At 43.2% G+C, this 21,344-nt stretch overlaps 1 protein-coding gene across 4 annotated transcripts; it reads right to left on the bottom strand.

Moving 5' to 3' along the window:
- Positions 1-2,843: 2,843 nt before the first annotated feature.
- On the bottom strand, positions 2,844-21,038 carry LOC146547282 (SLAIN motif-containing protein 1-like). 4 transcript variants are annotated; one of them, XM_085264554.1, is made up of 10 exons: positions 20,470-21,038; positions 18,823-18,965; positions 10,132-10,275; positions 9,845-9,964; positions 6,997-7,146; positions 6,188-6,571; positions 5,449-5,460; positions 4,815-4,964; positions 4,374-4,695; positions 2,844-3,981 (listed from the first exon to the last, which is right to left on the bottom strand). In XM_085264554.1, the coding sequence occupies exons 1-10, from the start codon at positions 20,862-20,864 to the stop codon at positions 3,906-3,908; spliced, it is 1,896 nt and encodes a 631-aa protein (XP_085120680.1). In that variant the 5' UTR covers positions 20,865-21,038; the 3' UTR covers positions 2,844-3,905. The 4 variants fall into 4 exon arrangements, with proteins under 4 accessions (XP_085120680.1, XP_085120681.1, XP_085120682.1 ...); XM_085264555.1 differs by lacking the exon at positions 5,449-5,460; XM_085264556.1 differs by lacking the exon at positions 9,845-9,964.
- Positions 21,039-21,344: the final 306 nt, after the last annotated feature.

The raw sequence follows: 21,344 nt of genomic DNA, 5'->3' as shown, positions 1-21,344 counted from the left end.
TCTTTGGGTGTTTCTACCTTTAGATGATTTTCATAATTTTCATACCTCAGCCTTTTCTCTCCGTTTCCCTTCCTTAAGAATGGCTTGTTGACAGCCACTGAGACCATTTCTGATGAGGAACAATAGATGATCAGCTGAAGGTCCAGATGAATCTATCAGGTCCTGTGTCAGATTCTTTACTCTTTCTATAAGGACATGACTTGTGTTCTTTTTTGTATTTTTCATAGATTCAAAGAAATTGGAACAAATTATGTGTTTTTGTTACAGGCTGCTTAAAAAAGTGCCTAAAGATGTGTAGAAACAACACTGGCTCATCCCGTGACTTAGGAGCCTTTTTATGCTTGAGTGATAAGTGGCATAACAAAAACGACTGAAAATGAGTGAAAAAGCAGCAAATGCACAAATAAACACAGTAAAAGATCTTCAGAAAGCTGGAGAACTACTGCTCAAGAGCACTTTGAAAACTGACCAGAAAGTTGAACTCCTTGAAAGCAAAATATAAAGAAATGAGGGGCGGCTGATGAAATCAAAAGTTGAATTCAAATATAAGTGAAAATCTGAACCTGTGAAAACCTGGGTGATGAATTTCCATGACTTTCTTGAAATATCATCAACAGTTCAATAATTTCTGTATTTCTCTTGTTATATTTGGGTCGTTTTTTTTTTTTTTTTGCTTTTTTGCTTTTTAAATAAATTAAAGGCTGTTGCCTGTTTTTAATTCATGTGTTTGCCGTGTTCCTTAGTGTTGGTAAGTCCTTCAACTGGGTGTAAGATCATAAAAATTATTATAGGAGTGAACCCACTGTCAGTATCACCCTGCACTGTAGTGGTCTTGATTCATTACTCCATGGCATCAGCCTCAGAAATCTGATGAGAAGCTCTCTCTGAAAGCTTGTCAGACTTTTCCTCAGAATGATGGGTTTCAAAAATGTAGGAGACACCTCAAAAATTCTAAACTTGTTAGATCCTTCCATCCAAAGTGAGACTTTTAAATAAACCCAGAGGTTAAGAGTTATTTTGCTGTCATACCTTCAATTTTTTTTCTTTCAAAGTTTTAGACTCTCTGAATCTTTGAGAAAACCCGAACCTTCTAAAAACATTGGGCGCTTTTTTAATGCTCTCCTTTGGGGTTTATGGTCAGCGCTGAAGTGTTTCAGGATCTTTATGGACTGGGTTTAGTGTATTTCTTTGAAAAAAAAAGTCAGTGAACACAGGTGATCCTTTTAAATCATATCAAAATACAGAGAATTATTTAAGTAATTGTTCTGGTGACTTCTGTTGATCACACTGCTGCCCTGTTACAAGATAACTGCCCTCTAGTGGTCACTATCAGGAACTACAACTCTGCATGTACATGATCATTTAAAAAACTTCAGGCTTTATATGCAAATACTGACATCAACAGTGAAACTGAGTGGAGCCTATCGCTGCTGACCCAAAGTCTGACTAATTAATGATAATTCTACAAGCTGTAACGGACGTACTCTCTCTGGTTATTTTATTAGGTACACCTACTACTGTGTGTGTGTTTAAGTGATGCTCAGCTCAGTCCAAAGAAAATGTCCTCTAGATCATTACACCACCAGCAGCTTGAAGCAGTCTGGCCATTATCTGACATCAACAGGGATCTGCTGCTCACTGGACATTTTCTCTTTTTCAGACCAGTCTCTTCAAACTCTAGAGACAGCAGATCCAGCAGATCTTCACGCAGACAAACAACCATGTCACATTCAAAGTCACTAAAACTAAAATGAGAAAACAGTCAGGTGTCACAATAAGATGCCCCACAAATTATTTGTGTCAGTAAAAGATTTTACTGACACAAAATCCACCACAAGACAGAGGAGAACACCACAGGGATAAACCCTGCAGGCCTGACAGCAGGTGTATCACTGCTCCTGTTTTCCACCTGGACAGTGTTTACATTGCAATCTGCCTTTGTGACAGTCATTAGCACCCTCACTAACACACAAAACAACGACTACATAACACACTAAATGTCACAAATCTCTCATCTCTCACTCTCTCTACCTTTCTCTCCAATTCGCTCGCTCCGTCTCGCTGCTGTCACTCTCAAACCTTCCCCTCTTCCTAAACAACCAAATCCCACATGCTGCCTTTTTTTTTTTCCTCTTCAAAGTTGGTTGACAGGGTACATTTTTCCACCAACAGGAAAGAGTTGGCTTTTTTTTGTCTTTACAGTTTTCGGACTGTCCTTAGAAAATGCTTTCTTCTTCTTTTTTCATTTCTTCTTTCTAGTATATAGAAAAAGGCATCGCTTATATATATTTTTTCATATCTCTGGACTTAGTGGCCTTTAATGAAAATTTCAAAACTGGTGTATACTTTGAAGTCCAAACTTTCAACACGAGCTGAAATAGAGACTCAGCGTGGCTGCAGCTTGTTTTTATGTCAGCTTAAATCAGTCATGTGATTTGGAGGTGCGCACACAGAGGGTTAATAACACTCACCTTCATTCCATTTCCAGACTGTAACAACCAAGCACCTGTGTGAAATCTTAAATGCCCATTGTGCTCTGGCACAATCATAGGCATCGGTTGCTACTGAAAACAAGAAATAACACCATGAGCTGAACCTGTTAATGGTGGTGGTGTGAAGCAGTGGGCAGCCACCAATGCAGCGCCCGGGGAGCAGCGTGTAGGGACGGTACCTTACTCAGGGGTACCTCAATGTAGCCGTTCAGTGGAGTCAAACCCCCGCCGGGGCCATTAAAATATTATACCACTAGGTGGCAGCGTTGACCATTTCCACAATTTAAGTGATGCTGAAGAAGTCTGCTCCACTTTGTTACAGTGTTTCACTCATGCAAACATAAAAACAGCTTTAATTTAGAATATTTTATTAAAATGCTCACTCATTCAGTCTATCACAGTAACAAAAGTGTCAGGGTTTTGTGAAATGTGCCGTGGTCAAATATTACAAACAGACGGTGCTACATTAGGCTGCGTGTTAACTGTGAAACATCCCCAGAACGTTTTACTAACAGCCGTTTACTCACTTTAAATCCATAAAATCAAATACAGATATATTAAAAAAAAGAAGTGCAAGTGTTAGTAAACAGAACAAAAAAGAAACAAAGTTGAGAGATTTTATACAAAAGTGCAACAAGAACCGTTTCCTCTTATCGGTCAGACAGTTTTAAAGTGTTAATATGCACAAAACTTGTGTAAACATTCAGATATTTTGGTCAAGCGTCACGTTTAAAATCAAATATCGGATCAATTAATATATATGTATGCACACTTAATAGTTAGATTTGTACACGAATACGTCATTTATTACGTTTATTGTAAAAACTGGAGTAATTGTACCCAAATGCACAGGGACTGATTAAACTTTAGCAGCATTGTGGGCGCTCGTTGCCACAGGGAAAAATCTCCTGATTAGTCAAAATTATTTATTTATTCAAAATAAATGTGATATAAACAAACACACACAGCATCAGGAGGGTCATTAAAAAAACCCAAACAAACTGGCAGCCCTCTTCAGCGGGTTAGTATTACTGGTACCCATCAGCCAGCGGTTTATTGCACAAGAGCAGCAGGGAACAGCGCCCCCTTGGCACAGACCACACTCGTCGATTGTGAAGCAGTCAGTGAATTCAAGGGCTGACGTGCAAACGCAGATTAAGAAAACCCGACTTCCCCGAAGAAATTCTGCATAGACTCTGAGAGATCGGTTCACAAAGACCCTCGGCCGACCTTTCTATGCAGGATCTCAGATTTAAGGTCATCAACAGTCACTTTTTTTGGTCAGAAACCTTTCAGCATCTCCACGGGCAAAAAACAAACAAAAAAAAAAAACCTTGATGCTGAAGTGCAGCGAGTCGCCCCAACCAGCGGGGTGTTGCTGCCACTACTGCGCCGCCGCAAACGTCACGTCCATCAGTAGCAGCCGTCTCGCCAGGTGCTGTCGCGGAGGGCACTGAAGGTGGACAAGCTCTTTGGAGGAGTCAGTAAACTGAGGGAACAGGAGGACGACTAAAGTCAGAGGACAGACAAAGACATGATGTTCCACAACAGGTAAATCTAACAGACATTCGCTGGAGCCACATGTCTCAGGAACCCCACCAGTGCGGTGTGGATGACGAGTAACACTCGGTGCTTTGCCTCATTTCAAACTTTTAGTGTGAGTCCAAATGAATCTAATACCATGTGCTCCAGGGAGAGTGCAGCAACATCAGTGTTTGATGAGAGTTGTTGCTTCAAATGAACAAATTACACAGTACTCTTTATTTTTAAAAAGTAATCCATTATTTTACACATTTACTGACTATAGTCCAATGAGGTAGGTTTGTGTTACTTCAGATTGCGCAAGCAAACACACACACACCCCTTCTTTTTAAAGTTTACCTTCGTGCTGGTTGGGCCACCTTGCTGCGGGGGGTGGAGCTTGTGGTACCAACAAAGGAGGCAGGGCGGGGCAGGCTGCTGCGTGCAGTGTTTGAGGTGGTGGGTGTCCCTGCAGGTTTACTAAGCAAAGGGATCCCGCTGTTGGCCCCACCCCCCCCACTGCTGTTCAGATTAAGAGACTGGAGACTGATGGAGGTGGGCATGGAGGCGGAGCCCTTGATAGTGGGACTGACGTAGGCAGTGGCCTTCAGAGGTGGCCGTGACAATGAGGTGAAGTTCCCGACACTCTGGACTCTGTTTTGGAGTTGGCCTGGAGAGGGGACTGAAGACGAGAGGAGACAAACTGAAGTTAGTAAACTTACTTGGCTGGCGGCGCCTTCAAGGCGAATGAATTTTTGGGTGAGCTGTCCCTTTAATTAGAGAAGACAAGCAGCGTCTTACTGGAGGACTGCAGTCGAGCCAGTCCGCTGGACGAATCAAAGCTCTGGCTGTTACGAAGCAAAGAAGGGGAAGCACTGGGATTGGCTGGTATGGGCACACTGGGCATGCTGGGAGCTCTGACAAGGTTAGGCATGCTTCTCCGCAGCTTATCTAACACAGACAAAAACAGCCAACAGATTTAAGGCGTCCAGAGCTGCGCCAGGCCAGATTAATAAAGTTATCTGCAGAGTCTGCAAACAGAGAAGCTTCCAAACAAAAACACAGAGACAAATAGAAACCTTCAGATGCTGAACTATTTTTAAAGATGCCTCAAAGCAGCCTCTGATCTTCTTTATACTGCTAACAGTTTCCAGCCCCCCACAGTCAGATATACACTCCTAACTTGTAATCCCATCAAACTCTCGGAGTCTCCGCCTCAAAATGGAAACACATGCCAGCCCGAGAGCTTTAAGAGCAGTTGTACAAGAGGATTAGAAAGAGTTTATGAAGCAGGTAGAGCATCAGCGAGGTCAGGACCGAGACACCGTCACAGTGTTAAAGGGGCGAGGTTCACAATTAGAAGAAAAAAATACTCAAATTAATGTTCAGAGATGATGTATGAGGTTAGATATACTGAACCATGTTATTGACTTACTCTCATATTCGGCTGGAGGCCATGATGAAGTTTTCCCCCCAAAACAACATGTCCAACGTCATACACGTACACAGCAATACACACAAATATCACACGCACAAAACATAAACACAGAGATAATTTATATTAGTACTCTTCAAAGCATTAATAGGTGCTGATTCTATCAAAAGATCATCAGTAGTTTTAATCCATGTCTGCTGATGGATGGAAATACCTTCTAGTGCCAGATTCTTAAAATCAGGCTTTGGTTCATCCTCATTAAAGGACTACACTCTGAGATTAAAGGTACAGTCAGGCTTTCAGCTTATTTAATAGACAAAAGAAAAGAAAAGAAAAGAAAAAGAGGTGATATACTCATAAATTTGGAGTAGCGTGTGTGTGTGTGTGTGTGTGTGTGTGTGTGTGTGTGTGTGTGTGTGTGTGTGTGTGAGAGAGAGATTTGTACATGTATATTCTCATAGACATTCATTTTTGATATTGTTATAAGCTAATGTTAGGCTCGAGTGTCCTTAAAAGTCACTTACAATTTGATTACATTCTCACAACGTATTAGAGTTTAAGTGTCTGAGATCAAAAGTGTTAGATCCACTTTCATGAAAGTTTCACTAACACCAGCTATTCTTCTGGTCTCTCAGGAAGCAGAAGACCAGAAGAATGAGCTGAAAGGGAATCTGTTCCTTGATAATTCCGCACAACAGCCTTGTTTCTTTATTTAGATCGAGTTTCCCCCTTTCCTCACCTGAACCTGGTCTGAAGCACTGTTGCTCGGCTGCGCAGGTGCTGCCCACTCCCAGCCCCAGCCCAAGACCCTGAGACTGGGCTTGGAGCGCAGGTTGAACGGCGAACCCAGCGGAAGGGTACGGGGGGGTGGAGGGGGTGGAAGGAGGGGTGCACAGGGAACTGGTGCTTCTTCGCCAGTCTCGGATGCTGGAGAAAGTGTGGGAGTGGGGCAGGCGGGTGAGGCGTGGCTGTGGTGGCGGCAGGAGACCGTAGTCTTCGTCGTCCTCCTCGTCTTCCTCCTCCAGGTCGGGACCGGCGCTGAGCTGGCTGAGCTGGAAGGTCAAGCTCTGGCTGCGGCGGTTGGCCAGGACGGATGAGGTGCTGGCGAGGTCCTGCCTTAGACCTGGGGGAGCGAGATATGAGGACCAGCGTGCAAAACACCCACCACACACGCACACGCACACACACAGTCATCACCTCCTGGGGTTAATGAAGCTGAAGTAGCGATGGGCTCTGAGATCTGGTGCCATATGTTAAATTATTAGGAGGGGGGGGGGGGGGGGGGACAGTAGGGATAGACAGACGGACAGCAGGAGAAGTGAGTTGGCTCAAATGACACAGATAACCATAAAAAAGTGACCAAACAGCCAGAATGATTTCTACTGTCCTGAAATCATTTCAGAAACATCTCTTTCTGTATAAAGATTCAGATTTATAGTGCATTTTAAGCACTCTGGCAGGCGGAGCAAACAACTAACCAACAGTCTACAACTCAAATCAAAAATCAGGAAGTGCAGTCAGGGTGCAGACGGAGGTCCTGCTACTTACTCTCCTCCTGCAGCCGGGCCATAACCTGGACATCAGTGAGGTCCTGCAGCTTGTATCCCAGAGCAATGGAGTCATCCTCTGCCTCAGATGCTCCCAGGTCGCTGTCCATGGACGACTGCGGGCTGAGGGTGGAGCGCCGCAGGCTGCGACCTTCAAGTAAAAACAAGACCCAAGAAGTCAGACTTTCCTCTCCGATGTCTCACTTCATGCTGCACAGTTAAACAAATGAGGCAGGACTGCTCCGATGAGAGAAGTACCCTTCACTCTTCAGAGCGTCCTCCACATAAAGATGAGGGGTCCGGACTAATGGAGGGCGATGCTCGGCTCACAGAATTAGAGCCCATTAGGCAGCAGTGAGGCAGAAATATTAAGCCCGAGGTTACAAAAACCTCTTCACAGTTAACGATCTGCCTGATATCTGCTCCCTGCGACTGCTCTATAAAGTAATCCCTTCCATCAGTGCCATTATTCTAATTACTTTAGTCTTATTTGACTCACACAGGCCAGGATTTCTGCACCTTTACGAGCTTCTTTAACGCGGGCCGTCTCTGAATCTTTGAAATTAACTCCTACCAATCAAGAAAGGAACATTAAAAATGTCTGTGGGTTGTGCTGAGTGACACAGGTTTCTCTGGATAGACAAGTGAGACTTTTGAGATCAGCACAAATGACATTTCCTTCACTTCCACTTTGGGCACAAGCTCAGGTAGGTCAACGGTCAGCTTCTTCAGGTAAAACAAATCCCATAATAGGTTTTTTTTCCCTCCTTCAGGTCGATGAGTTTGTCATATTTTCTTGTGTGAAGTAATTTGTAACATGCCTTCAGGGAAGCACTCTATAAATAAAGCCTCATTAAAACTATCGCAGTGAAGTTTTAGAATATTGTTGCTGTGCAGTTTAGATCAGAGGTGCTTTTAATAAAAGGCCAGGGCTAAGTGGTTGTTCCTTCAGTGGGTAGAGTACACACCAAACGGGCTGCACCACCTACAGGAGCTGTTTGGTCATAGAAATGAGGCCATGAAGCTCCTGTCACACAGCTTTAGTGCTGATGTTAATGCCAGAGGAGGTTTGGAGCTCCGCGGTTACAAGTCAGCAATCAGTTCCCCGATCTGCAACTTTATGTGGTTCTGCTGTGGTTTCTAAAAGCTTCCTCTTAGCAATACCAAAACTTACAGCTGATGGTGGAATTTCTCCATGAAACTGTACAATGAGGAGAACACACCTGTTGAGAATAAGACACATTTCTGTTCTAAGGCCTTTAAAATTATTTTCAGACTCATCTACTCTTAAACAGTCGTTCACACCGATCACAAAATTTCGTAGGAGGAATTTTTTGGCATTCATTTTTTGAATCAATCTCGATTTTTGAGACTTTTCACATGCGAATAAACAGATATGATCAATCGGATCATTGCATTTGTGGTCGTAGCTCCAAAACGTGCACCGGTACCAACTACACAATGAGATGGAAACAGCAGACGTTGCTCCGGGGTTAATCGGCTCTCTCAAATCGTTTCCCCAACATCTAGACCCAACTCTCCCAACAACAGTTCAAAATGCCTCACTGACATCCTGAAATAAGTACTAAAGCAGCTGTGATACAACTTCAGCTCCCGGATCAAACCATTAAAGCGTCCCTGCTGTCGCCTGCTCATGAGAACCGGATGAACCCACAATCTCAGTTTCTTCCTTTTCTTGTTTAGAAACATCAGGACCAGCTCAATCTCACTTCACCATGACTCATGCAATGCAGAGCTTTTGGTGCATTTAAACGTTATGAGACACTTGCATATGAAAAATTGGGAATTTCGCATTGTTTTTCTAAATGCTTTCAGTGTGTAAAAGCCTTCACACATTCTTGGAGCCGTTTTAGATTTATAGTGTACATATTATGTATTAATACAATCTGTGCTACTCTCTTACACATCAGTCTTTTCATTTCCCTTGTTTTCACTGTTTATGTAAAACTGCTGCAGTCTCACAATATAAGGTTCTCACTACGCAACTGTGGCACTTTATCCACCTTGATTATTTGTTGTTGACTATTTTTATTCCTTATCCTGCTGCTGTAATATTAATAATTTCCCTTGTGGGACCAATAAAGCATCTAACTATCACATTTAGTGCTTCAGCTGCCATAGTGTGTTTAACCTTTTCATATTTTTCCAGTATTGTAGCTTTATCCAAGCTTTCATCGGTAAGACGCTGCCAATCGTGCCTCTTTCTTGAAAGCGTGCTTATAGATAAATGAACAAACCCTGGGTTGACTGAGCCCAGCACAGAGCCCATTTGACAGCCCCGAACACATTGGTGGCACAGAGGAGGGCAGGGAGGTTCCCGTTTAGGAGAGCACGAGAAAAAGGCTCATTAAAGCCAGTGTCATGGAAATAAGCTTTGGGCAAACACCCACCACCACTACTTAGACCCCCCAGCAGTTATTTCTGAGCTACATTGCTCAGGATGTGAGCTCGCTCCCTTCAGGGCTGAGCAGTTTTATTCCCTGCAGCTTCGCCCTCTCCTGTGTCTGGAACGTCGTTTTTTCCATTGCTAATAATGCACTTGAATCCACTTTGCCTTCAAACAGGATTCACGTGCAGCAGTGAAATGTAGTCTTATAACGAGCAACAAGCAGGGCAGAGGAAAAAAAAAAGGCTGCGATGAAAATATATTCTTCAATTTCAACTTCCTACAGGAGGGAATGTTTGGAATAATGTATAAAAAGCTTGAGCATGACCCAGTTTTTTCCTCCCCCGGCACATTCGTATTCTGGTTACAATACGTATTAAATTTTTAATGTTTGTAAGGAATCAACATGTTCTTTTAAGAAGAGCAGCAAAGGAAGGCTTACTTCGGGTGAGCGGGTGAGGGAGGAAGGTGGGAGTCCTCTCAGCTACGGGGGAGAGCTCCTTCCCGATGGGACTGAGAGTCCGATGGAGGAGAGGGTGGAGCGGGGAGGAGAGGGAAGGAACTGAGGCACAGAGGGAGGGGAAGCCAGTTTTGGGAGAAAAAGATGTGACAGACAGCTGATTCATGAGTGAAAGTTGCACTGATGTTCAAATCTGGACAGTACTCGAGGAAATTTAAGTCCCAGGCCAGCTGATTATGATGCTTTGAAAAAAGATAAAACATTGGTACCGTGTCTTTCAGACGGCTGAGGAGTGGAGCAGGGCTTGGTTGGAGGGGAAGCACTGATAGGAGACACTCCAGCAACTCGACTCAGAGGAGGACCGGGAGAGGAGGAAGGAGAGGGGCTGGACAGGGAGCTACGCCACCTGGAGACTGAAGGAGGGAGAAAACAAGCACAGAGTTAGCATATGTTTAATACAAACTGTTACGTTTCCCTGTCAGACATGACACACCAACTAAAAGCTGTGGGCGGATAAAGAAACAAAAGAAAGTCCCACCCACACACACACACCCACCCACACACACACACACACACACACACACACACACACACACGACAGTGTGTTTATAAGATTTCTGCTCTTTTCAGCATAATTATTGGAATTTGTGAATATTCAGGAGTGCACAACAGAGCAAGTGTGCTTATCTAGAAGTCTAAGGGGAAAGTGGCCCAACTGCTCACTTTATTTACTTAGTAAATTTACATTTATAGTCTTAAACATTGGTTTCAAGTCTAATTTAATACAAGATCAGGTTTACTTTATAAATGTTAGTCCAATATAGAGAAATTAATGATAAAAAGCAGAGTATTTAGTAGTGGATACTCTGGTAATAATGACTTAAGGAGTGACTACCTCTTGATAAACAAGCCACCTCCATGTGAGTACATCGACCCATCTAACAAAAACTACCCCCCCACCCCAAAAAGAAAAAAAATTATATTTTTATTTATTATACTTTTATATAAACTATGGTTTCACATTAAGTGTGCATTATCCCAAAGGATGAAGTAGTTTTTAGTACATGCACCATTCATGCTTTCAGTGCAGGGGTGTCAAGTCAAACATCTGGTCCAGGGGACAGAACTGGGCCACCAAACTGACCCAGTGGACAGCTTTAGAAAATGTGACACTTGGAAAGTAGAAGGATACTTGCACAAAATATTGTACTTGTCAAAAGTACAATATGTCAAAAGACTTCACCCAAGGAATGGCATACCACACCAAAGTAGGTAGAAATGTAGGCGTTCTTTACCATTAGTATTCCAACACCCAACTTTGGAGACAAAGTTAGAGAGGCAAGGCTGGAATTTATTGGACAAAGGGTGTTAAATATGGAAGAAGGGAAAGAGTTTTCATGCTATGAGGGAAACAACTGGCAGGTAGACATGTTTATCGATGAGGCAATGCTGTAACTTCATTGGTCCAGCGCACATAAAATCAAATTGGGCTGGATGGTGCCCACAATGTAAAATTAGTCTGACACCACTGATCAGTGGAAGTTACTGAGCTGACACACTCATTTATTTAAATAAAAACATTCCCATATTACATGAATGATGGGAAGATCAAACATGTTGCTAGACTGTTCAGGACCATGTAGCAAAGGCCAATACTGAGAATATGCAGCAGCTTGTTAGAATTAATACACATTAACATTTGATTTCACTCACTTCCGTCGATAGTTCATATTTTGGTTCTGTCTCTATATAAAAGTGAAGTTCCATCATACAGCTCCAACTGCCCAATAATATTTTAGTAAAAATCTTTTGGAGAATCTCTTTGACTGATTTCAGATAAACACATTTGCTTTTATTTGCAGTGCAAATTTTACATCAATCTTGTATAAAATGAAAAAGATTTCCTAACATACAAAAACATTTTTATTTTGAACAGATCATATTTCATTAATATAGGGATATACACATCCGTTATTTGGAACAGATATCTGAACTTTTCTGCCAATAAGTGCTGATTTAATCATTTTTGCCAGTGTTAGCTGCCGTAAGCCTCTTTTAGCCGGCGTTAACCTCCGTTAGCGAAACCTTGAGGGTAGCTCTAGCATTGTTAGACTTACCACACATCTGTCAGACTATGATGTGAGAATGAAGTCAGACTCTTTGTCAGATAAAAAGTTTTCAGGTCACTTGACCTTATCATTAGCTGGTGACTCTTTGAGACACTTTTTCGCTGCTTTTGCAAATAAGGAACCCTTCTCAGATGACAGTACTTTATCATATCTTAACTCTGAAGCTGCAGAAATGAATTAAAATTTGTCTATGACTTCTCTTCTCGTATGTGGCCGGTCTCTAGCTACATACATAAAACAAGACTGAACAGTGTGTTCAAGGTGGCGGGCCAATATGACAAACCTGCACCTACGTATTTTTAACAGATTAATTCTAAGTTTGAGAACACAGTTTGTCGGAATACATAATTATGCACTTATAAATATATATTTATGAGCATAATATTATTGTTTTTCTGTTAAAAACGACTGACTGTAACATTTTAAGCTCAGAGTCGGGTAGACGTAGAAACTAGAAGGACATCACTGAGAAGCTTTTATTTCACTTACAGTAACGACTTGTTGCCAACTCGATTAATGTCCTTTTACTCCACCTGTGCCTCGATAGCGCTACATCAATGAGTGCAGGAGTGGGAATAAAGGACAAACTAGAGTGTAAATGAGCCGTAGTCCTCATTTCCTCACAATGAATTGGTACTTCACACCAGCAAGCATCCAAAATGAAACATGTTAACATTTTTGGGTGTAATGTCTCTTTAAATGCCATCAGTGAATATTCTATGGGACTTAAAAAAAAGGGAAAAAAAAAATCACCATCAGTTCGACTCTTTTGTTCTTTACAGCTCAAAATCAGAGATAAAAAGACAATAACCACACAAAGCCAGACATCACAGACGTCTTTGTGCACGAGGGCAGCGCCGTGCAGCCGCTACCTCACCAGCGGTGTCTGTCACCGACTGCTCTATTCAGCAGCTCAGCGCCGAGGACAAAGCAGGATTCAACACAACAGAGACGCTCACACAATGCAGCTGTACCTGGTGCTGTGCGCCTCTCACACAAATACTATTCATAGAAAGAAGAAACATGACAGCTTTGAGACACACACACACACACTTTTGGAATCAGAGGTGAATAAAAGAAAATACTGCTTGTGTTATTTAAAAGGTGTGCGAGTAAGGCTGGTGTCCGCACAGAGATGCGAGGGAAATCTTTCTCTCCTTTACCTGTCAATGTGAATATAAAAGCATTTAGCTACGAACCTTTCATGTACACCGTTGCTATGGCAACAGCTCTTCATTTCATCACGGCAAACCTCGGGTGGGGGAGAGAGAGCTAGTGGGCCAAGTTGGTGGGAGGATTCCTCTGCAGAGGATGGTTAGTGTGTCGAGTGGAGGTTTAACTGCTTCTGATGCAACAAGGTGCACAGCCGAGGCAACTTCAGAGGATGCAGCCGAGTCAGGGAGTCGAACTCTGTGACCCAAATACTGAGACTGCAACGGGAGGCTAGTTTAAAGCACATGGAAGGTTAGCATGTGATCAGCAATGCAGAGGTGACACTCCAGCACAGTGATCACAGCAGCTGCAATATTCCTTAAGATTTGTTTGTCAGCACTCGCACTCAGCCCATCTAAAACAAGCCTGAGTTACCGTAGAAATGTGTCTAACTGGCAACATGGCTCTCAGGAAGTAACTTGCTACAAACCAAGTGTGGCCGAAAAGATATGCTGTAATGAAATTCACAAGTATCGAGTTCTGGCTGCTACACCAAGACTTGAACAGAGTAGCTTTGCATGAGTCACAGTTCAAAATAATCCTCATTTTATCTGATTCTAGGCCTTCAGATCATCCTCTCTGAAACAAGACAAGAGGTTAGCTCTTCCTCGCACAAGATTAAAAGCAGGTGGCTTCTGTGCCTGAGATGACCAATTCATGATGTTTCCTACTGATGTCATCATAAAGATGAGGAAAATCTAACAGAGGGAGGGGCTATTTGATCTTGATTAAACCACAATTTGTTCTGTTAGATGCTCAGAATAACCCAAAGTTCAAAGTGACATCTGGTTTCCGACCGGTTGTATTCCTGTATCAAAGCCACGCTGCCGAGCACCATGTCATTTTACAGTTAAATTGTCATCCTGCAGCAACTACGTCACTATTTGTGGAGGACTTCCTGTTTCAGATTTGTGAGTTGGGCTGGTCTCTGAATTCAAGTCGTGAATGTGAATTTCCATGCATTCAGATTTGTAATTTTTGCCAGTTTAGTGCAATTAATCACTGTATAGCAACAATGAGGTCAAGTTGTCATGCAGTTCCCAACCCTTATCGACCTCTTGTTGTTGTTTTATGGCCGTCTTGACACGCCAATGTTGCTTTGAAGACGGCAGCTGACTACGAGTGGTTTCAGACACGGTCCCCGTCTTCAAAATGACCATTTCAAAAGGCAACACGATCACAAGTTCAGTGCAGTAGCACAGTAGCAACAACTTTGTCTCCCACGACCGGTTTCCTTTGTGTGACTGTAGCATCAGGATATGTCAGACTTTGAATGTGAAGTCGTAGCTTACTTGATTGTGCGTTATAGTCATATCAAACATGGCCACCTAGAGACTGGCACCATAAATTCAGCAGGAAAAGTGCTTAGCAACCAGACAGCTGGGCCCTCTTTTGCAACCATGTGTTGATCCTGGCTGGTCACTAGAAAGAAAACAGATTCAAGGCACTTTTCAATAGCACCAAACATGAGCACCAATTATTTGCCTTGGCAAACCTAAACTTTGACTTAATGATGGCATGATACCATTAGAGACTTGCTGAAACTGCATAAGGAGGCGGGGGATGCTTTTGCACAAAGAACAGGCATACATGCAGGCTTTAAATCTTGCCTCCTTTCTTTATTAATTGATTTAATCAAAAACATTACTGTCACAGTGAATTTTTGGATTGCGTTGGTGAATCTCCACTCTGCGCATCTAACAAGATTAAATTCAATGTTGCTCTTTCTGCAAGCTTTGCGGTTACAGTGTGAAGATTAGCCTTTCTACACCAACAGCCGGCCCTTGATGGAAGCAAAATTGCAGTGTAAGTGAAGTATTTCTTTGACTTTAACACTGCACATAATTACTTGATTCCTAAGTATGTGGAGGCTGAGCGGGATCGTATGCAGACGAGCGCGCCCACGCAGGTGAGTGGAGCTCCATCTCGCCTCATTAAAGGCTGCGGGCGTTAAGCTGCCTGTTCAGCTGAGGCCGTGGGAGCTGTCGCCTCCACTCACACTTCACAAGCAGCCCCATCTTGCACACGCGCGCACACACACACACACACACACACACACACACACACACACAAAACTACAAAGAGACCCATCGATTTGATGAGGACTCTGATAAGCACACGGACATCAGGACTGATGATCCTGATCTGCTTTTTCCAGGTCACCTGTCGATAAACTCCAAACACGAAATCCATTTTTACAGACCCATGAGGTAACCATGACAACACTAAGCCAAGCGGCGGCCTCACCACTGCCATCGATCCACTGGTCTGCTCCTTGCTTTAACCTGCTGGTATATTTACACCAACTTCCTGTTTTACTTGCTCAGATCTTTTCCGGTTGCTCAGTATCGCTAAGCGACGGCTGTAATTATGACAGACACGCAGGTCAGCTGACCTGGGCCTGATCTGCCTAAGAAGTGCCGACGGACTGCTGAGCCCTGCAGTGCATGGATGAAGGTGAGCCGACCTCAGACTGATCACCGTGACCACAGAGTACTTAGGAAGTATTACTGAGGTGACTGCTTATCTTACTGGCTTTAAAAAGTGGATCATTTAAAAAGAGCGCTAGTGACTGTGCTGCCAGCTGTTTCCATTCATCTCCAGACCTGCTGAGATTTCACCTCTCACAGGAAATGTCTCCTGCTTCTTAAGCTGATTAACCAAATGCAGTGTCACGTTACACTTGTGCTCTAGCACATTACTGCTGCGTCTTTGCATATCAGTCCAAACACCTCCCGTCTGACCATCACAGGTTTATCTGAACAACTTTGAGGGGTGAGATACATTTTTTTAAACAGGATTTAGGTAAAAATGTCATGCCCCTGCCTTCATATTGGTAAAAAAGGGGATCACCATGATAAATTCTGGAAAACACTTTAGTGCACCAACCTTCGTTTCTTTATATATTGCTTACAAAGAGCCAGACGTTGTCATTTTCTAAAGAGTCACCAGTTCTAGAGGTTTTCTAAAGTGTTTCTTTGGACAATAGCTGCTTTTTCACACATTTTCAGTCCAGTCCTTCAGACAACAACATTTCTTTTCTTGAATCTATGAAAAATATCTGGAACTTCAGTGGATCGTTTGAGACCATTTCTGATGAGACTTCAGTGAACAAACATCTCAGTGCATTCCTATTTTATTGTACTTTTACCTTAGAGTACTTTATTTTTCTATTGTCCCTTATTTTTGTGTTCAATGTAAAGTACTTTTGTCACCTATAGTTGTTTAGTATTTGCTATACAAATAAAGTTGAAATTTCGTTGTCCAAACTCTGTTTCTGCCTTAAATACTGTATTTACATGTTTCAATATAATAACTGCACCCATTTCTTATTTTACTAGCAAGATAAACAAATGAGTGGTAGCTCTTTTCTTGCTAATGGCTCCTCCAAAATAAATGGCACAGAGAAAATAGCTACACAAATATCAACAACTTTTGTGGGGCCGTTAGTTCGACTTTAATGCATGCAATGTTGGACTGAGCAAACCGTTCCGTCCACAAACAGTAAACCACCACTGAGAACACAACTTCTCTCATACACGATCCAAGACATGAAGATCAAGAAACAAGCTGCTCAAGCTGAGTAAGTTGAGAAGCCAAACAAGCAGCTGTCAATCTTGATTTTCAACAGGTAACAAAAGCAGAGATGAACAAGCTCATATTTTCTGCCTGTACTGGTTCATACGGCACAATCACCAAAACAGAGTGTGACGTTTTTCCTTCTCCTCCACCCCACGCAGTTTGCTGGCAGCTTTGTGCTAATTTCAAACAGGCAACTAAAACAAAGACCTTCTGTATGCATTTCATTTTAAAGAGATATTGGAGCAGACGAAGTTTGGCGTCATATTGTCAGAGCAATCGCACAGGTGACGTGCGATTGCACGTCATAAAAGGAACCTAATTAATAACCTTCTAAATACAATAGCACAAAATTTCTTGTAACACAACACCGCTCAATACAAACTCAGAAAATGGCCACAAGAGCAGGAAGAACAGTTTCAGCTGGAAAAACTAAAAATTAACATTGTAAAATAATACTAACAACAAAAACAACAAATTAATAAAAATAAATGGAGTGCAATTACACTTTTCTTATGCTGACATGCCGAGGCCCCAGCTGCCCACAGATGTGCTGACGTATCTAAAGTAAAGAGTCTTTACTTATTCATTACTGAATGAATTATTACACATTGCTCAAGTAAATGAGAAGCTGGGCTGTTTTTTTTTTTTTTTTTAAGGGAGGGCTTTTCTATTAATTTCTATGTCTGCATTTGTATTCTTAGTACAGCTTTGCATGATTCACAGTATCAAAATAATCCTCTTATCTCATTATGTCCTTAAAGCTAGCTTTCTTCTGGTTGGATGGTTCTCACAAACAGAAGCTTTTGACAGCGAGTGGGTGGGGCTTGTACCTGCTCAGTATTATCATACTGGTGTGAAAAAATAAATGATTCAAATGTGTCTGCATGTCATTTTGAAACTCATGCTCAAACGCTGACACAGTTTTAAGGAATTCATCCACACTGAACAAAAACCAGTGTTGACAAATTAATCTGCTGAACCCAGGGACTCATCTCATCAGTAATACACTATACTGCCAAAAGTATTCACTCATCCATACAAACTATTGAATTCAAGTGTTCCAATCACTTTAGTGGTCACAGGTGTATAAAAATCAAGCAGCTAGCCTGCTTGTACAAGCAAGCTCCATAAAGACACAGAGGAGAGAATTTGGTGTAGAAGAACTTGACTGGCCTGCACAGAGTCCTGACCTCAACTCGACAGAACACCTTTGGGATTAATTCGATTGCAATCTGTGAACCAGGCCTTCATCCGACTGTACTTCTGGAAGAATGTTCAAAAATTCCCATAAACGCTCCTGAACCTCAGTTGAAGCTGTTGTGTCTGCAAAGGGCTGACATCATATCAAACCCTAAGAATGGGAGGTCACTTAAGTTCAGATGTGTGTGAAGGCAGATGAGTGAATACTTTTTGCAGTGTAGTGTATTTGTGCTCAACACATTTCTTTCTAACAAGCCAGCAGCTGTGCTGTGTGCAAGATCTGTACGAACTAACACCAACACTTCCTCCTGGCCAGCATTTGTGTTGTGAGAGACAGTAGGGGCGTGTGAGGTAGCGAGCGCTCTTGTTTTTGGCAAGACACTAAAAGCTGTGTACATCAGTTTTAAAATAGCCTGGAGGCGAGCGGCACCCTGCAAACTAATCCGCTGCCTCAGCCTTTGGTTTTAGCGTGCACTGAACAACAGAACTGCGGGGACTTCAAGCTCTGAAATGCTCCCAAGATAAAGATGCATTTTATTAAGAGAAACCGTCTTGAGAAACACCCACAGGCTGAACTCCAAGTTAATGAGGAAGAAACTCCCACTCTTCACTCATCTACTCAGAGAAATATCAGACTTGATCATCTTTCTTGCAGCAGTAGCTACAGCAGTGCTCCCAGCAGCAACTTAATCATGTGGCTTGTGTCCTCTTTTGCACCATTGACCTGCACAGCCAGGTGTGTGCAATCCAACCTCCCTTGGGGGGGGGGGGGGGGGGGGGGGCAGTCAGAGTCGTTTTCTCTACACACAAATTACAAACAAACCAGTTGACTCGCACCTTGCTCTAGCCGGAGGGACAGCGACCTTCTGGCGGCCTCCACCTCCGATTTGGGGCTGTCCAGAGCCTGCCGGCACCACTGCAGCGGTGTGAGGGCGTCGCTCGTGGTCTCCGACCTGCGGTCCTTTGATGACACGTATAACCTGGAAAGAGAAGCAAGAGTGAACTAGACTTCTACAACTTCTATGAGCTCTGATAGGAGACTCTGGCCAATCCCAGATCTTTCCAAACATGATCAGGGGAGCAGTTTAAGAGACTACAAAGAGCTGGACAGTGTGTACACTGTGGTGGGGACAAATCTGGGAAAGCCAAACTCAAAGGTCAACAAAGACTTACTCTGTAGTAAGGTGCTTGAATGCTCATTCATTCTGAAAGCCAACTGGAGCTTTACTTATTTAGCCTATAAACCAAGTAGTCCATCCTAATGTTTCAGGGCGTAGAGATGATGTTACTGCCCAACAAACAGTTCAAAACCAAAGAGTGTGTTTGTGTGACTCTGAGAAAAGCGGTAAAAGCTCACATTTGAGATGGCAAAACAAGAAAACACAAATTACTGCCACTGTTTTGCCCAAGTTTGTGCTTGAAAGACATCTAAAACCAGTACTTAACAATGCCCACATGAGAATTTCCTCCTTTTCTGTCATAAGAAGCTGTGGTCAGGCATTTACATACACAGGCCTGTTAACTTGTTACCCATCATGATCGATTACACCTGGTAGTGTCTCTTTGCGACTATTAAAATATATAGACAAATATTACTCTTAATGCCATCTTCCTCTTTTAAAACTTCTCCTGTTTCATGTCAACATCCTCCTCACTACATATCTAGCCTTAATCACGTGCCTATTCTTTTAACTCAACTCTTAGCTGTTGAATACAGATAACCAACTCAATCTGGATAATTCAGTGCTGTGACATACATATATAATCTCTCAGCACACAGTCCCTGACAGATCGCACTCCAGACTCCATCGTTCCTTTTGCGCCACCAACTCGTTTCCTCCACCAACTCGTTTCCTCCTGAGTCAGAGAAATCTGTCTCCCACTCAGTTTGAAGGTGGTGTCAAGCCTTTTTAGAAGCAAGGAAGAGGCTCAAACAGAGTGGATCAGATTATTCTGACAGCCCGGATGCTGCTGCTCTGTGGGCAACATGGAAGAAGCTGAATTATAGATTAAAACCCCAGCTGACATCAGGTGAGAGTGTGACCTGAAGGGGACTGAGTGCACACCCACACATGGAGATCTGTCATATTCATATCTATCTATCTATCTATCTATCGCTACAAGTGAAAAAAATGACCACTTGTATTAGTTAAATGCAGCCCTGGGTCACTTCCTGTTTATGAGTTTGCACAACACCTCACAAGCTGTGACAAAAATCAGCAAAAAATTTCACTTCCTTAATTTGATTTAGTCCTCTCTGCAGCCACTCCACAGCAAAACACAAGAAGTGTTTCCCTGAAGCTTTAAAGGCAAATGGCAGCACATAAGTAGGGCCTGATTAACTTCAAGGTGTGTGTGGCTTTGTTGGGGCACTGCAGAGGGCTGGAGCAGCTGAAAACAAAGCTTTAAAATCCCACATTTCAGTTAGAAATCACATACTACATGACTGAGCAACATATGGTTGGAAATGCAGTGTGCACTTACCAGGTTTCATCAGACTCCTCTGAGCAGCTCAGGGAATTCAAATCCAGAAGTTCCAGCTCGTCCAGAACCGACGGCTCGGATGCATCCTCCTCCTCCTCGTCGTCCTCCTCCCTCGCAGCAGCAGCCGCTCCATCCCTGCCGCTGTGCGGGTGGAAATAGTCGAAAGGCTCCTCGGGGGCGGAGAACGAGCCCAAGGACGAGTGGCACAGCAGGGTGGGCAGCGGGCTGGGGAGGCAGTATCCGCCGGCGCCGGCTCGGGTGCGCAGCTGCTCGTTCTGCCGCTCCAGTTTGCGCACCAGCTCCTGCAGCTTCTTCACCTCCAGCTCGGCGTTCAGGGTGTTGCTGTTGCAGTCCACCTCCGTCATGATCGCGGGGTTCAGCACGGCCGCCTCCATTGGAGCAAAGAAAAGCACACGAAAAGACCACAATACCAGCCGCCTTCACCTCTACCTCCACCTTAAACCACAAATGGAGGACAGGTAGGGCCAAGCTGCTGCGCCCTCAGACTGCTTTCTGTATTCGGCAGCGGTAGTAATCTGTCTAGTACGCCTGTCTGGACGTTCACCCAATGGGAGACTACATAACTCCCCCCCTCCCTCCGACACATTTACACACGTACCCCTCCCTCTGTTCCTCTCCCGGCACTGATTACAGGTAGATGGTGCACCTGTCAGTCTAAAATGTGGGCTAATGTCCAACACACCTAACCGTAAACATATGACATTTATTTTTTTCATGCTGTAACACATTTCTATATTCTGCTTCACTCAATGCAAACACACTGCCTCAGTTAATATTTACTTATAAGCTTTTAACTAATTAATGATGTTATTTTATAATGAGATGAAGTTATAATTAGCAACAGACGGTCACAC

The sequence above is a fragment of the Mchenga conophoros genome, linkage group LG23 (genome assembly GCF_057382185.1).
Source record: "Mchenga conophoros isolate Kocher_MC1m ecotype Shallow Benthic linkage group LG23, M_conophoros_male_GT1.1, whole genome shotgun sequence".
Classification (NCBI taxonomy): Eukaryota; Metazoa; Chordata; class Actinopteri; order Cichliformes; family Cichlidae; genus Mchenga; species Mchenga conophoros.
The sequence above is the reverse complement of the archived record's forward strand: the minus strand, read 5'-3'. Positions and strand labels throughout refer to the sequence as shown.

Excerpts from the sequence above, each read along its gene's own strand:
- LOC146547282 (XM_085264554.1), bottom strand. The coding sequence starts at position 20,864 with ATGGAGGCGGCCGTGCTGAACCCCGCGATCATGACGGAGGTGGACTGC. Across the intron at positions 7,147-9,844 it reads CCCTCACCCGCTCACCCGAA|GTCGCAGCCTGCGGCGCTCC; the intron begins GTAAGCCTTCCT and ends TTTTACTTGAAG. Across the intron at positions 4,696-4,814 it reads GGCTCGACTGCAGTCCTCCA|TCCCCTCTCCAGGCCAACTC; the intron begins GTAAGACGCTGC and ends TCTCGTCTTCAG.